General features: G+C 41.0%; 1 protein-coding gene across 2 annotated transcripts in view; it reads left to right on the top strand.

Annotated features, from left to right (window-relative positions):
• Nucleotides 1-332: 332 nt before the first annotated feature.
• bckdhb (branched chain keto acid dehydrogenase E1 subunit beta) overlaps nucleotides 333-15335 on the top strand; it is a 57739-nt gene continuing 42736 nt past the window's right edge. Inside the window, exons 1-6 of one of the 2 annotated variants that reach the window (XM_030749808.1) lie at nucleotides 334-552; nucleotides 1609-1686; nucleotides 2400-2468; nucleotides 7672-7805; nucleotides 9414-9569; nucleotides 11497-11605. In XM_030749808.1, coding sequence (XP_030605668.1) covers nucleotides 375-552; nucleotides 1609-1686; nucleotides 2400-2468; nucleotides 7672-7805; nucleotides 9414-9569; nucleotides 11497-11605 — 724 coding nt within the window. In that variant the 5' untranslated portion in view covers nucleotides 334-374. Of the gene's footprint in view, nucleotides 553-1608; nucleotides 1687-2399; nucleotides 2469-7671; nucleotides 7806-9413; nucleotides 9570-11496; nucleotides 11606-15335 lie in introns of both variants that reach the window. The other variant, XM_030749809.1, reaches the window with a different exon arrangement.

Below are 15335 nucleotides of genomic sequence, written 5' to 3'. Positions count from 1 at the left end.
CTGCGTGTCCTCCGCACACCACCCTCCCTTTTGACCAATCACAGCCTTTGCAGGAAGAAAAGAAGAGTTCTCACTCTACCACTATTCCCGAAAACCACAAACAGCAGACTCTCCTTTCTCTGCTTCACCTTTCCCGACCAGCTTTTTTTCCTGACCATATTCTGATTAATGCTGCTAATAGCTTTTGAAACTTTCACAGCAAAAATCTATATTTCAAAATAAGTTGCTTGAACGCCAACCAGTTATCGTACTTTAATACAAAAGGAATGGTGATCTAGCGCTAGAAAAATGCAGTAAACCTCTCCGTTTGTTTTAATAGACGATCGTCACTCGTCGATTCATCTTGTCCTTCCTGCTCAGTCACAACAACAGTGATGGCGGCTGCTGCGCGGCTCCTCATTCGGGGTGCAAACCCGAAACTTTCCATCGCTCCTAGCTCTTTTGGGGCTACCCTGCTAAAACTATCGCCGAGCTGCAGCTCCCGCACAAAAGCACAACGAAGACATGCGGCACACTTTACCTTCCAGCCTGACCCCGTCCCGACCCAGTATGGTGAGTGGCTGGCTAACAGGCTAACATGAGGACCGAGTTGTGCTTTTTAGAACTGGAAGGTTCCACAGTTTAACCTTGGAACCACAAAAGAACCGAGCCATCATTGAGCTGTGGTCAGCTAGTAGGAAACAGCTGCATGCGGGTTTTCCGTTCAGTTATGAAGCCCGCAGTCAGGCATTTTGACCGCTCTGTCAGCACGGTTTTGCATTCAGGTGTGCTTGGAATAATAAATACCTGACTTATTTTTTCACAGAATAGTTCAGTTACAGAACCGGATAACCGTTATTACTTATTGGGCTGGCCACGTTAAGAATGAATGGCGTGACAGAAACTGATCACCTGCAATTTTACAGCACACTGATTTAGGTCTACAGTTGCTGTTCCAGAGCTGCTTTGGCTTTTAAGACTAATCTGGCCTTTTTGTCCATCACCAAAACCAAAATGGTGATTTGGTCATTTCATGTTTAATACTGTCTCTCTGTTATATTTGTTTTGTTTGCATCCAAAGGATGGTCTGTTTCACTTGCATCCAAGGCTCCTGTATATTGAGGGTTCACAGCCACAGCTTTCAAGTCCCTGCTTGGAATTAACTCCACTGTTTTTACCTGCTTAATTAATGAAGACAATGACAAAGGAATGACACATCTGTGCGCAAAAAAAGCCTTTGATTCATTTGTCTAATTACGCTTGCAAACAGGGGGCTGCATAGTTAAAAAGCCTTTCTATAATTTCGATCTAAACCGCTACTTTCAGCTGCTCCTTTCATTCACAAGGGGTCACAACAGCAGGTAGCTCAGCATTTCTGATTTGGCAGACTTTTATACGGGATGCTTTTTCTGATGCAAACCCCAAGGGTTTGTCACAAAGTGTGTACATCACTGATTGAAGGCAGCAAAATCATTGCCAAGTTTATGTGATTATCTTTCCTGTAATACCTGTTAGGATGAATCATAGTTGTGTTAAACAGTCCAAATGCAGAGTGTAGACAAATGATTAATACATCTGTATTTTGTATGTGTGAAGTTGTTCATTTTATTTTATGTTTTTAACCTTAAGGTTCTACCCAGAAGATGAACTTGTTCCAGTCAGTTACAAGTGCCTTGGACAACACTCTGGCCAACGATCCTACAGCAGGTAAAAGGCAATATTCCAATAAGTTTTCAGTATTACTCATGCATTGTTTTCCTCAATTCTTTCTGTTCAAAACATGAACATCTGGATTATTAAATGGTCAGAGGTACAGGCCAGGGTAAATAAATCCTTCATGGGAGAAACCAGCTGTGACTACCTAAATACACATAGATTAGTGTGTAATTACATCTTCCAACAAATTGATGCATTCTCATAAACTTATAATCTATTAAAAATACAAATGAGTGGGTGCTGATTTGTGGAAGCCACCATCTTCCTCCACCATATTTGAATACAGTTGCTGGGAAGCACATCCCCCTTCTGACTTATCACATTTTACATATGTGGCTAGAGACCAGTCACACACATAAAACACCAAAGGCAGACGAGAAGAGAAATCATAGGTGTTCGTATGCCATGGAGGGACATTTCAGTTTGTTCAGCAGCTAACAAAATCTCTTACCAACAGACAGTTCAACAAGTTCAGCATATCCTCAACAAATCACCTCAGTATCTGCAATCTACTGACATCTAGTGGTGAAAAGTTTAGACACTGTAACTTTAAGTAAGGTTACCTTTGGATTATGGGCTAAATTTCACATGATTTCAGCATCAAGGACATCATTTTGCACCAGCTTACGGTGCATTCCACTCTTTTGTATTTGTGTGCTGAGGAGCACACACAATGCTGACTGTACTGTCTTGTTTCTCTGCAGTCATCTTTGGGGAAGATGTTGCTTTTGGTGGAGTGTTCCGATGCACAGTGGGGCTGAGGGACAAATATGGTAAGATGCTGCTTTCCGGTTTAACATTGGCCTTATACCAAAGAACGTTTTAAGTGACTTCAGCGATTCCATGCCAATGCCCAGTGTCACATTTCTCAAAGTTGGTTTTGCTTGGTATAAAAATCAGTGTTGCCAAGTCCGCTTATTATAAGCGACTTTGGGCTTGTTTTTGTTCTAAAGTCACTTGCAAAGCTTGTGAGTCGCGGGTTGCGGTTTTTTGGGCTTGTTTTTGAACGTGGAGTTGCTTATTTGGGCTTGACTGTCTTTCCGAGTGAAACTCCTTGAATACCTCTCGGCACCCTATAATAAAGCAAAAGACGAGTGGTAGGTAGTTTGTCCTTTCCAAGCCCCCGTTTCCTGTTTATCGCTCCTGCCCAATTCAACCGGGCGCACAACCAAACAAACACTCATAACAGCCCAGAGTGAGGAGGCAGCGCAAGAATGAGCTCCAGTAAGTGGGGAAAATATAGAAAAAAAAATATAATAAAGAGTGGGTGAAAGAGAGCGCACTTACAGAATGGATCCGAGCTCAGATGGGAGACGGTGCTAAAAGTGGATATGCATTATATGCAATGCATAGGGGCGCCGCACAAGAGGGGGGGCGCCGAAACGATGCGACGAAATTATTTCTCTAGTTGCATTTTCTGTATTTAACAGCTGTGAATATGAAATGATCAATAACAGGAACGGCGCTGATTAGGCACCCCTGTGCTCCTTCACCTCCCCTCCTCCTGTCACCCCACCACCACCACCCCAAAAAAAAAAAAAAAAGTGTCCGCATACACCTCTGAAAGTAGCTGCGGTCCTAATGGGAGACGTACCAAAGGCATTCCCCAGATTTTGCAAGTGTGAAATATGTGCTCACCATGCTGGTTTAGTTCAACATGCTGATACAGAGAAACACACACACACACACACACACACACACACACACACACACACACACACACACACACACACACACACACACACACACACACACACACACACACAAACTGTGCACCCTTCTCTTCTATGAGGCTAAGAACCATGGGTTTTACTGCTCCAAAACACAATGAGACAAAACAAATAAGTGAGCTATACTACTATAGAGCTATACTGCTTAAAAGCGGCCTCAGTTTTACACAATGAGGCCGGGCTTCTTTTGGGCTTGTTTTCATAGAGCTGGTTGCTTGTTTCTGTCGCGAGATCTGGCAACACTGTATAAAATGGCCATAGAACTAAGTCAGCACTGGCTTAAGTCAGATGTTTTCCTTATCTTGAGGTTTTTTGTTTTTGTTTTTTGTTTTTTTTGTCTTGGCTCATTTAAAAAGTGAAGTTCAGTCAGTTGAACAATAGAACAATAGGTGCCCTCTCAGTCAGCATTGGGAAATATTGTGTCCCATTCTGTGGTGGTCTCTCTGTTTCCGCTCCATTGTTCAAAGGTTTTTCACCTTCAGAATTTCTGTCACAAGCATGAGAATCTAGCCGCAGTCTTGGAAATAATGATCCCGCAAGATCCAAAGTCTGCAAAATCTTACAGTCTGTGACTAAAGACTCTGAATTGTCTTTAGGCCTGAGAGGTTGCCAGACTTTAGTCTTTCATACATCTTTTAAGTCTTTGAGTATTTGGTAGGCATTAGTTATCCTACTCAAAAGTCACAATTGCAGAGTTGGAAGGGAAAAAAGATGTCAGTAACTTGTTTTCTATCTGATTTTTGCCACTAGATGGCAGCAGAACACTGCTAAGACTCTCACCACCCACCACTGATCTCAGAAGGTCCTGTTACTGCTCAGTGTTCACCCAGAGGACCAGAATGATCTATCGGCGCACAGGCTTCCTAGCTTGATACAGTGAGCTGATGTAGTATGAAGCTCACTGTTATGAGTTTTTGAAGTCATTATCTTGTCTGCATTTTCTGATATTATTAAATGGTGCATTCAGAAGCCTGCAGGTTGTTTAGAACGATCCTGCTGAAGAGGATCTTCCCTGTATGCAGTCACAGCAGGAGAACCACAGGTGTAATCCATAACACAACTAGTGGCTGTCTCTGATTAACCTTGGTTATGGCTAACAGACATTATTTTTATTTATTGTATTTAGATTATATTGTAAGAAGGCTTCAAAAAATGTTTTAATCTTGTCTGTTCACCGTGACCCAAGGCCTGCCACACAGCTCATTTTTACAGTTAATATTGTGATTTGTTATAGTCATAAAATAACAGGTTCTAATAATAACATTAATGATGACTCTGTTCTGTTCCTAATCAAGTATCATGTAACCTGTTACAGACTGCCAGGTGATGCAAGAACTGTGCTTTTGGGTTTCCACATGTCTTATTCAGCTTTAACTGAGCAGTCATGACGTGACTGCTTACTTTGAATAGGATCAGTTTGCCTTCATATTCAGAAGACTGTGAGGTGTAGCTTTTATATGAGATGACCATATTAGGAATATCCACTTTTATTTACATCACAGAGAGCCAAGACTAGAGAAAAAATATTAAAATGAGCATTTAGAGCTGTCTCAAGCCTAAGCTTCCAGCAATCAAGGGTTAGTTGCACATATACTGACTTCTTAATTTTAAATTTTGGCCATATTTATAATTGCTTTATTAACATAGTATACAGTATATGGCTGAAAATAAGGGATAGCTTATTAGATCTGCTGTAATGGTCACAGCTCATAGATGCCTTGTGGCACATTGCTGTGTCTCACAGGGGGACAGAACAGGTTTGTTTATTCACGTCAATCTGATTCACAAGAATTCACTACAATAGCTGTCTCAAGGCACTTTGTACTGTATTAAAGAGAGAACCCCAACAGTCAGGTTCCTCTGGTTCTGCTGGAGGTCTCTTCTTTTACAAGGAAGAGACCTCCAACAGAACCAGGCTCAGGGAAGACAAGTATCATCTTGACACATCTCATTGATGTTAGGGTTTATTAATGCTGAATTGTGGTAAACTGAGGTAGGGAGACCCCCTGCACGCTGTGTAGGATGAAAATTCTTATTCGAGCCTAAGAATTCTAAATTCTGTGACTCCTTTGTGGTTATTAAAACGAGGCGCTGTCTGCCTGGCCTTGAACTGAAGAAGCTTAAAGAAGTCAGCTGCTAATCTTATTTTTTGTAGTCATACTTGTGCTTTTCATGTTGTCAAGTTTCCACTCAAAAGTAGAACATATTTTAATTGAATATCAAGAAAATCTTCAAAGGGCAATACTAATTAATGTGTCTTCCCTTAACTCCCCCTCTGCAACTATTAGCGGTTGGCCACACAGAGAAGCAGTTGGTGGAGCTAATTCTCCACACAGATGCTGTTACTGGGCCACTGCAGAACAAGACATGACTTAATTAAAAGACTGCCAATCAAACCTCAAATAAATAAATTGAAGCAGTGTGGCAAATGTGGCGTTTCTGTTTGTTGAATGTAGCGATTTGAGGAAGGTTAGAATCCACTCCACAGGCCCGCGCAGACCTTCTTTTTGTGACTCCACCGGGGCAGTTTGAGTTTCAGTGGACAGTTAAGCCACATGCTTCATGAATTAGCATGTTTGCATTCGATTCTGCTTTTAGTGACGCATTTCCACCTGAGCCAAGTATTAAAAGCTTTTACTCGTGCTGTAAATTAAAATGCACATAAAAACAGCCGGTTGAAAACGTACTGCATCCAACGGTTCTGCATGATAAAGTTTGGCACGTAGATGCATTCTTACTTTTTTTTTTTTTTCAAATTTCCACCTGTAGAGAAAAATGTGCATTTTAGTATTTAAAAAAAAGAAAAAAAAAGAGTTTCTCTGTCTCCGCAGTGAGAGTTCAGTGAGGACAATATTTAAAAGAAGATGACCACTTCAGTTTGGTTCTATAGCTGGCCATCGTAGCAATGAATGTGTTTGGGTACACAAATGTCTCATGACATGGCAACAGCACCCAAATAGCAAATCACTGTGTCTTCAGTTAAATTCAGCTCCTCCATAACAGAGTGTGGAGACTGCTCGCAGTGACAGAATTTAATTGTTTTCCTCGTTTCTCACGGGCGGATTGGATAATTGGATGTCAATAGATTTCCTTTCTTGTTTACATGTTCAGTTGATTTTGTATGCAGTCTGGAAATGGCGAGAAGTCTCAAATGCATCCTACAGTAGCAGGCTTCGCCTTTTGTTTTCATTGACGTCAGAAGTGTTGACCTTTTGGAAAGGGATCATTATTTTCCATCTCATCCCTGTGCACAGTGACGAGAGCGAAGCTGTTTTTATCCCTCTCAACACTGAAAGGGATGGTGCACGCTTCTGCCCCCCAGCCATTACACACAACAGAGGGTAATGCAGGGCGGGCTCTGTATGAATGGCTTTTTACGAGACTGATGTGTTCACCTCGGTGATCAGTCCTTCCACCTCTTGCTGCTGGCCTGTGCTGATTGCTGTTTCCCTGAAAACCGCAGCGTACTCGCTCTCCTCTCACTCCTGTTTAGCCTGTTTCACTGAAAGCAGTGTGGGTGTCAGACAGCGCACTATAAAAGCTCCATGTTGTCTATTTAAAACTGCATTCTAGACTCAAGGGGCACAATTTTAGCATCACTTAGTTGTACTTTTTTGTCATTACTTTACACACTACTGATTGCTTTGATGACAGAAGCTCACACACGTTATTTACTGTCACTTTCACATTAAGCTGCATTCTTGAGGTCGGCTGCAGTCTGAGCAGCGAGGCACTAAATTTTGATCACTTAATTGTTCGTTCCTCTGGGGGTTTGTGGTGCCGCGGTTGCTAATTGAACTCTGTGAGTCCAGAGGGCACGTAAGGGCAGTGTTTTGCTGCTGAGAAGCACACGTCCCAGAGAAACAGAAAAAGACTGGATTGGCAAATACACAAAGATGAGAGCAAAAATAACATTCTCAACCCAAATTTAGTGTCCCACTCTTGCGGCTCTTTCTCAGATTATAGGGTGGAGAATGGAAAATAGTTTATTTATTTCTGTTTTTACTCCATGGGGGTTGTGTATTCATCACAGGTTTGGTTAGTTAGAGCTGTCATCAGCTTCTCAGTTCATTTATTTTAGGACCACATGGCATTGTAACAAAGTATTCTCTGGAATCTCATCAGTCAAGTGTGAACAGTGTCAGAAAATTCTCTCAAAATTATGGTTATTTTCCCCCAAAAGAATAATTAAATTCAGTCTGCTATCCAGCAATCCTAAAACTTTAAAACATCAACTTCTCCCCAGGTAAGGACCGAGTCTTCAACACTCCCCTTTGTGAGCAGGGGATTGTGGGATTTGGCATCGGTGTAGCTGCTGCCGGTGCCACAGCCATTGCTGAGATCCAGTTTGCTGACTACATCTTTCCTGCTTTTGACCAGGTATGACACAAAGTAACGTAAGCTATTCATGCAAGTCAAGAAATATGGATGTTGTTAATGAGTGTCTTGAGGAAACTGGCAACAGGTCCTGCAAGTGCATGGGTTGAAATTGGGTCCTTTTTAATTTGCCTTATTTTTTTTTCCCAGTAGTTTTAAGCCCTCCAAACTTTGCAGATACCAGAAAAAGCCACATGGAATTTTCATGCCTGAAAAACACTTAAAATTTGGATTAAAAACTGCAACAAAATCAATTTTACACCCATTAAAAAGGTCACAGTCTGAGGCTGAAATTGTTTTTGTTCAGCTTGAATTTTTTTTTCTATGACCAACTGTGAGCATCAGTGTCATAGGAGCAAAGCAGTTTCAACAACAGAACTCCACCAGTTTAATGTCTGTGATGCAGAGGAACAGACACAAGTATGAGTATCCTGCTTGTTTGATCTGTTTTCTTTTCATTTACTGGAGAAAACTTGGAAATGTGCATTTTTTTTTGTTCAATTTCACTTCACCAAGTGTTACTGAACCTTAAAATTCATGATCCAAGTCAAGAGAATGACAAATTAGCCTTAAAGTATGGGTATGAACGTGCAGTATTGTTGGATTGCATTCCTAGTGGTTTTCTTGTATGAATATCAGCATGTAGCTGTATTTGGTATAGAACTGATCCAAGGATGCATCTTACACTCTGTACCATTAGAAGCTTCTAGCAAAACCAAAAGACTGTGGTTAAAAAACTGCCTTGTTTTTCATGCTCGTATTCTGTCTCCTTTTGTGTTTCATAGTTCTTGCAGGAAGACCTTGAATGTCTGTTATTTAATATTTCTGCAGCCTTGTACTGAAAAATCAGTTGAACAAAAGAAGCCCTTTCCTCAACCCCCTGCGTCACCGCTTTGCTAAAGAAGATTAATGTGATGTTAACACACTGAGCAGCACAGTAGGCAGCGCTGCTGTTTAGCCATGCATACATGTTGACACGAGTGTCATCCTGTGTATTCTTGCCCACCACAAGATAAATGTGAGTCTCTGCTGCTATGTCAAGGTGACATGAAAGAAAATATGAGATTATGGAGCCAGTTTTTAAGAGTCTCCTACTGCGATGCAGACAAACAGTAGATTAAATCTGGTGTCGGGCCTTGACTGGGATCCGTCTCTGCTTCTGTGTTCTCGCTTAACACGATGTGGTCCAAACTGACCTTAGAGAGACATAAAACCTGAATTAACAGTCCACCTGAGCTTCAGGGGAGGAAAATTGGGACACCTTTTTGGAGGAAGCCCAGTATCTGAAACCGTAGATGTAAAAGAAACCAAAGACACTTGAGGTGATGGCGCTCGTTAAAAATTAAGTGGCTTTTTAATATCTTTAAGGGGAATAGCAGAGAGAATGCCTCTGCATGTAAAGCCAGGTCTTTATTCACAGAAACCAAAGAAAGTGCTCTAGTTTTTGCAAAGTAGTTTCACTCATATTTACATGATAGTGTTCTGAACCTTACTGTTTGTGCTGCTGCAACATCCTGGGTCTCTTGCAAAGAATTAGTATACGCTGATCTTTGTTTAATGCTTACTCATCTGCAGGCACGTTAATCTAAATCACTATCGGTCCCTTTCCAGATAGTCAACGAAGCAGCCAAGTACCGCTACCGCTCTGGAGACTTGTTTGACTGCGGCAAACTCACCATTCGGGCTCCGTGGGGGTGCGTCGGACACGGATCTCTTTACCACTCTCAAAGCCCCGAAGCCTTCTTTGCTCACTGCCCCGGTATCAAGGTCAGCCCACCAGTTCATTGTATGTGTTTTCCTTCAGACATTAATCTGAATTTCACCTCAGAAACAGAATTTAAAAAGTCTCCTTGCAAAACATCGTAGGAGAACTATAAATGTTATCAAAAATGAAATATATTGTAGGTCAGCTTTTCAGTAAGTAAGCCAAAGCCCCGAATCATGTGTTCCAGTTAATATTATTGCTGATGTTTGTGAACATTTCTGCCAAGAAGCAAACTGTTCATTGGAAGATTCTTTTTTTTTTTTTTTTCTTCATTATTCAGTGACACAAATAAAAAGCACTCCAAACTTGCTGTTTTTGTGAATTGCCACAACAATAGTAAAAAGCAGGGTTGATTAAGGCACTAATCTAGTTAAAATATACAGTTTAGTTTGACTTGTGTCGGCGCTGATGTATTTGAACTGTTTAAACTTGGCATATCTGAAGTAGTTAGCGACACAGTTTTCAGTCGAACTTGTATTTCGCTCCAGCTCAGCTTTTTTAACTTAACTGCACTTCAACTAAATGAAAGCACTCCAGCAAAAGAGGAAAGGCTCGTTGTAGAGGTCGGCATCTCTGCCATTCAGAATTACATAATTGAGAAAAGGGGGGAAAAAAAAAAAAAAAAAAAAAGAAATGCAGAAACATCTCATTGCACCGGTGGAGAAGCAGCTGGGCAAAGTGGGTGTCTTATCATGCAAATTTAGTATGAACATCGCGCTTGGCGCTAAACACACCTGCAAGCTTTTTTAAATAGTTAATGGACTGGTACTTATTGAGCTCCTTTCTACTCAATTTGAGCACTCAAAGTGCTTTTTGGTCTTGTGAAAGACAAAGAGCCTGTGACTTTGGGTCTCTGTGTGTGAACAGCGCCTGAGGAATGAAATTATTCATCTTCAGTCCTTGCAGACATCTGAAACAGAGTTGTGTGCTACTGTTAGTGCAACTGCTTTTAATCACAGAGGCTTCTCGTATACCTCAGTCTGAGGCCTACTAAGTTTACAGCTACAGTTTTTGTAAAAGGTCACACTGATAACACTGATATATATTCTTTTCATATTCTCAGCCCTGTTCCCTCTTTCTGAGGGTTGGTCCCAGCACACAGATGTGATTCAGCTCTGGTGAATGCACAGTGGTGTTATTAAACCTGGTTTTTGACTAAAATGCAAGTTCAGACAGGACCACTGTAGGCAAAAGAACAGTGATATTTCCATCTGCAGTAATATGTATTTGGAGGCATGGCTCTCTTGTGGTATGTGCCTACACTTTTAAGCGCATTGTAGAATACATACAGTGGGTCGAGCACACTTTCCTGCAACCTGGAGGCAGCAAGAACAGCAAGATTGATTAAATCAGATACAGCACAAAAAAAGAGGAGTAGGTAAGTTGCAAAGTGGCTTGTGTAGGCAGGCTGAAGCAGCTCAAACACACTGCTAAAAAAAAATTAACATAACACTTTGAAAACGCATCAGATCTCAACGGGCGAAAAAGAAAATCATGTTGGATATCTGTACTGGTATGGACTGAAAATGAAAATGATCAACCTGCAGAGGGCTGAATTCAAAGTTCAACATGGAAAAAATGATGCTGCAGGCTAGCCCATTTTGCTGAAATTTCATTGCAGCCACCCAAAATGGTACTCAGTAGTTTGCATGGCCCCTACATGCTTGTGTGCATGCCTGACAACGTCAGGGCATGCTGGTGCAGCTGAACCCAGCAGCAACTGATCTGCTGGGATTGTGGGTGAGCTGGGCTTCCTGATCTGCCTGAATTAACACTTTACTCAGAATACATGTTTTAATGTGTCTGGCACCATGATGTGCTTGTAAAATATGAAATCTTCATAAACTTTTAAATATTCCACTGTGTTTGCTAGAGAATGTTCAGTTAAGTTGTTGTTATTTGGCCTAACAGATGTAATTTGTTTCTCAGGTTGTAATACCTCGTGGTCCAATTCAGGCCAAAGGGCTGCTCCTCTCCTGTATTGCTGACAACAACCCATGCGTGTTCTTTGAGCCTAAGATTCTGTACAGAGCAGCAGGTAAGCTGGTTTGTATGTAAGTTACTGTGAAATCAACGCATAACTGAAGCCTTGTTTAGGTTTGTTCAGTTGTCCAATTCTCAGCTTCTTTTTTTTTTTTTTCCCCATCTTTACGCCTGGATTCTTTATGAAAAGCAAATGTTCTCCCTCTTTAGAGGTGTGAGGCAAGACAAACAAACAGTGCGCCTGACTACAAACAATGTGACTGAGATCAGCTGGGCCACAAGTGTGAAGCAAGCTGTCTAAATGGGCTGTGAAGTGTTGACAGTGACAAGCTGAATCCTCTCCCCCTCTGCTCCTTCAGTGCAGGGAACATCAGTGTCTAGGGGGTAGCATGGAGAAACCTAAGGCCAGCATGGCCTTGGGCACACTGCTGTAGTAAGAGGTGTCCAGCGACACCATAATAAAGTGCTAACAGTTGTTAAAAGCTGTGGCAAAACAGTACTGGCTCAGCCACATGCTGATAATTTGATAGTCAAGGTTTAAGACAGAGATGGATTTTTAAAGATGATGTTTGAACTTGTTATAGTAATGACAGACTTAACTTGTACCAAGATAATCAAAGAACCATTTTTTTACTGTTCCCAGCTTTGACAGGAACCAGATGAGAGTTTGAAATGTGCCTCTTTCTCCCGCTGAGCAGTTTATACTCTAATGAAGGACTTTAGCACAAACGGATGTTGCAACAGAGATAACACATTTAAATAGTTTCATTTTTATTTGATTTATTTTTGCTTACACAGCCTGACATGTACCTCCCCACAAATATAAGTGCACGACGACGCAGACCACATCAAGTGTGATTGGTTCATATGGGGGCAATCACACAAACACAGCATTATAATTCACACAAGGATATTTCCTCCACAGTTTAATGGACTGTTATTTTATCTAGCTTTGGCATAATGCAAACAGAATGGCCAGTATTCTGTTTTCTGATTTTTTTTTTTTTTTTTCTCTTTTGCTTTTATCTGATTGTCTATGTATAAACTCAATCAGTTCTAAAGGCTTGTCTCATAAAAAGCTCCAACTCCAGTGTGATCTGCTGAGCTCAGTCCTCACTATTTGAAGTACATGAAGCACAGTGGGGTAGAAGCCCTGCTACCAGCTAGTGCAGGGGTGTCAAACAGCTCACGCGCCAGAACCAGCCTGCCAAAGAGTCCAGTTTGGGCCACTTGATGGCTTTGTAAAGAGTGAAAATGGCAGAGAATGAATGGGTCACATCATGAGAGTGGTTGTCTGAACGGTTCATTTCTTTCGAGGCAGAGGGCAGAATTATTGTTAGTTTCACAGCCTTCTTAATGACAAAGACATCACCCGTAGCTGCCATACCACACTGAAGTAAGGCGGTTAAACCAAGGAGTCATTTCTTTGAGTTACGACAGCAGTGTTTCTTTGTAATGAGTGTAGACTGAGTGAATGTGGAAAAACTGAAACATGCTGTTGAATCTGTACTCTTTTTTTTTTTTTTTTTCCTTAAGAAAAAAAAATTGTAAATTGGTAAAGAGATGGTCTGTCACATGTGGTTATTTCAGCAATCTACTTGTACTTCTTAATACCACAGGGTACACATTTGGAGGCTTTTTCAGTTATTATGCAATTTATTTATTGGCCTTGCTCACTTGTGATCAGTTTGGGCTATATGTTGTCCGTGAGCATGAGCTGTGGTGGCACATAAAGTATTTATTTATTTATTTATTTATTTTTTGATAAATTAGGATTTACTATAACTATTTTAAGTTGTGTAAAAAAAAAAAAAAAAAAAATGATGTGAGCTGAAGGTTTTCTTTACAGGCAGAACTGTAAAGCGGTGCAGTCTTAGAGAAAATGTTAATGTTATTAAGCAGTCAGTGTCCTATTGTGAACATGAGTAAAATTATCTGTCTATCCATTAGAAGAGTGAACAGTTTTGAGTCCATGGAGGAGCTAGAACCTGTCCCAGCATCCTGCATACGTCCCAGCAAGCCCTCAAATGAGAAGAACTCACAACATGATTATGCCCTAATTTGAAGCAGGATGCAGAATTCTAATTGTGGTGCCCTGAGTGTCAGAAAGCTTTTGCCTTAATAGACTCAGTCTCCTAACTGATGTTTATCTGTTTGCATTTTTAAAAACAGACAGAATATATAAAAGCAGATACTTCTTTACTTGTCATTATTGATGCCTTTAATACCTCATAGCTGTAGCTACCGACTGGCAATTGACTCATAAGGGATATGAAAATGCAATACATGTCATATTTCAGATTGATGTAGTTAATAACATCAGTTGTCATCAATAATAGTAGCCAGTAGAAAGCAGGTGTTTTGGTTTGCATTATTTCTCTGGTGATGCTGTTAGCCTCTTGCAGGATTGATCAGTTAGTACATCTGTAAGATATTGTGTGTAATAAGAGGTGTTGCTCTCTTATTTTTATTTAGTCTTCTGCTCAGCTGAGGGCCAAGGGGTGATGGGCACTGTTTGTCAGCAAGATTATCCAAAAAAAACGACTCAGCTGAGTTTCACTGAACCTGGTCCAGAGGGACACAATAAATGTTGTGGCTCTGGATGACTTTCTTTAAATTGTGACAAAGGACCATCTTTGAGGATGTGCTCTGTGAGAGCCCTTCTGCTTTCTTGTAACATTTTCTGATGGAAAAATGGCAAACGTAACAGCATTTACAAGGGTCTGACAAACGTCAAGCTATGTAAGAGGCAGCACTTAACAATCAGCCGTATCATCAAGCTCAAATGAACACATAAGAAGAAAGAAGAAGAAACAGCCTTTATTGTCCCACAGAGGGGAAATTTGGGTGTAACAGCAGCCGCAGTTATTATAAATATAAATAAAGATATAATAATTCACACATAACAGCTGGTAGGCACCTTCAGTAACTAATAGTTGTCTACCCCTTTTCTGTCATGAGTGCATTGCATTGCTGCTGTTAAATGAGCTTATACAGACATGGGTGGCCTTTACTTTAATGTTACTTACAGCTGTATGCAGACATGCCAAGGCCATTGCAGATGAAGCCATTGTCCAGGTGGGTATTTGGAATTCAGCATGCAGGAGTACACAGTATAGCAAGTTATAGATACTGTAGCAAATCAGACCCTTAAGATGCCTGGTTCTTGCTTCCCAGGGTTAGGGTTAAATACGTAAAAATCTCCATGCAGGAAAAGCCCTGAGGTGTTGTACCAGTAGTGACCTGGTAAGGCTGCCATTGTGACTGACACGTTAAATTGCCTCCTGAAAAGGGCTTTTATGTTTTGACAAATCTGCTTCACACTGAGGGTTCTTTAGTGGTAGCGTGCACAGGGTTATTTTGATTTCCTACAGGGGCAGAGCAAACCAGCTCTCGTGCCATATGCCTCTAATGATCTCTGCTCGGATTATGAAGTCATGTTTTTTTTTATTGCTGTGGCCTCCCCTTTCTCGCACAGAAGAGGACAAAAACCACTCATTTGTCCCATCGAAGCCATACTGTTTTGTGGTGCCTGAGATTCCACTTGTTAAACCATAACCTAGTTTTCATAATTCAGTTTTAACATTCTGAAAAATGCTATTATTCCACTCAGTTGGCCAGTTTTCTTTCTCGTCTGGAATCCTAAACAGGAGGTTACACGTGATTCTCCAAAGCCGTCGGGATGGGCAGTTTTTCTTTCCTTTACAGCTTCTCGCAGGCTCTAAAGAAACATGGAAACCATTCAAGGTTTCCAGAAAGGTCTCAAACTCGGCGTCTCCTCAGAG

This window comes from Archocentrus centrarchus, chromosome 16 (genome assembly GCF_007364275.1).
Source record: "Archocentrus centrarchus isolate MPI-CPG fArcCen1 chromosome 16, fArcCen1, whole genome shotgun sequence".
NCBI lineage: Eukaryota > Metazoa > Chordata > Actinopteri > Cichliformes > Cichlidae > Archocentrus > Archocentrus centrarchus.
The sequence above is the reverse complement of the archived record's forward strand: the minus strand, read 5'-3'. Positions and strand labels throughout refer to the sequence as shown.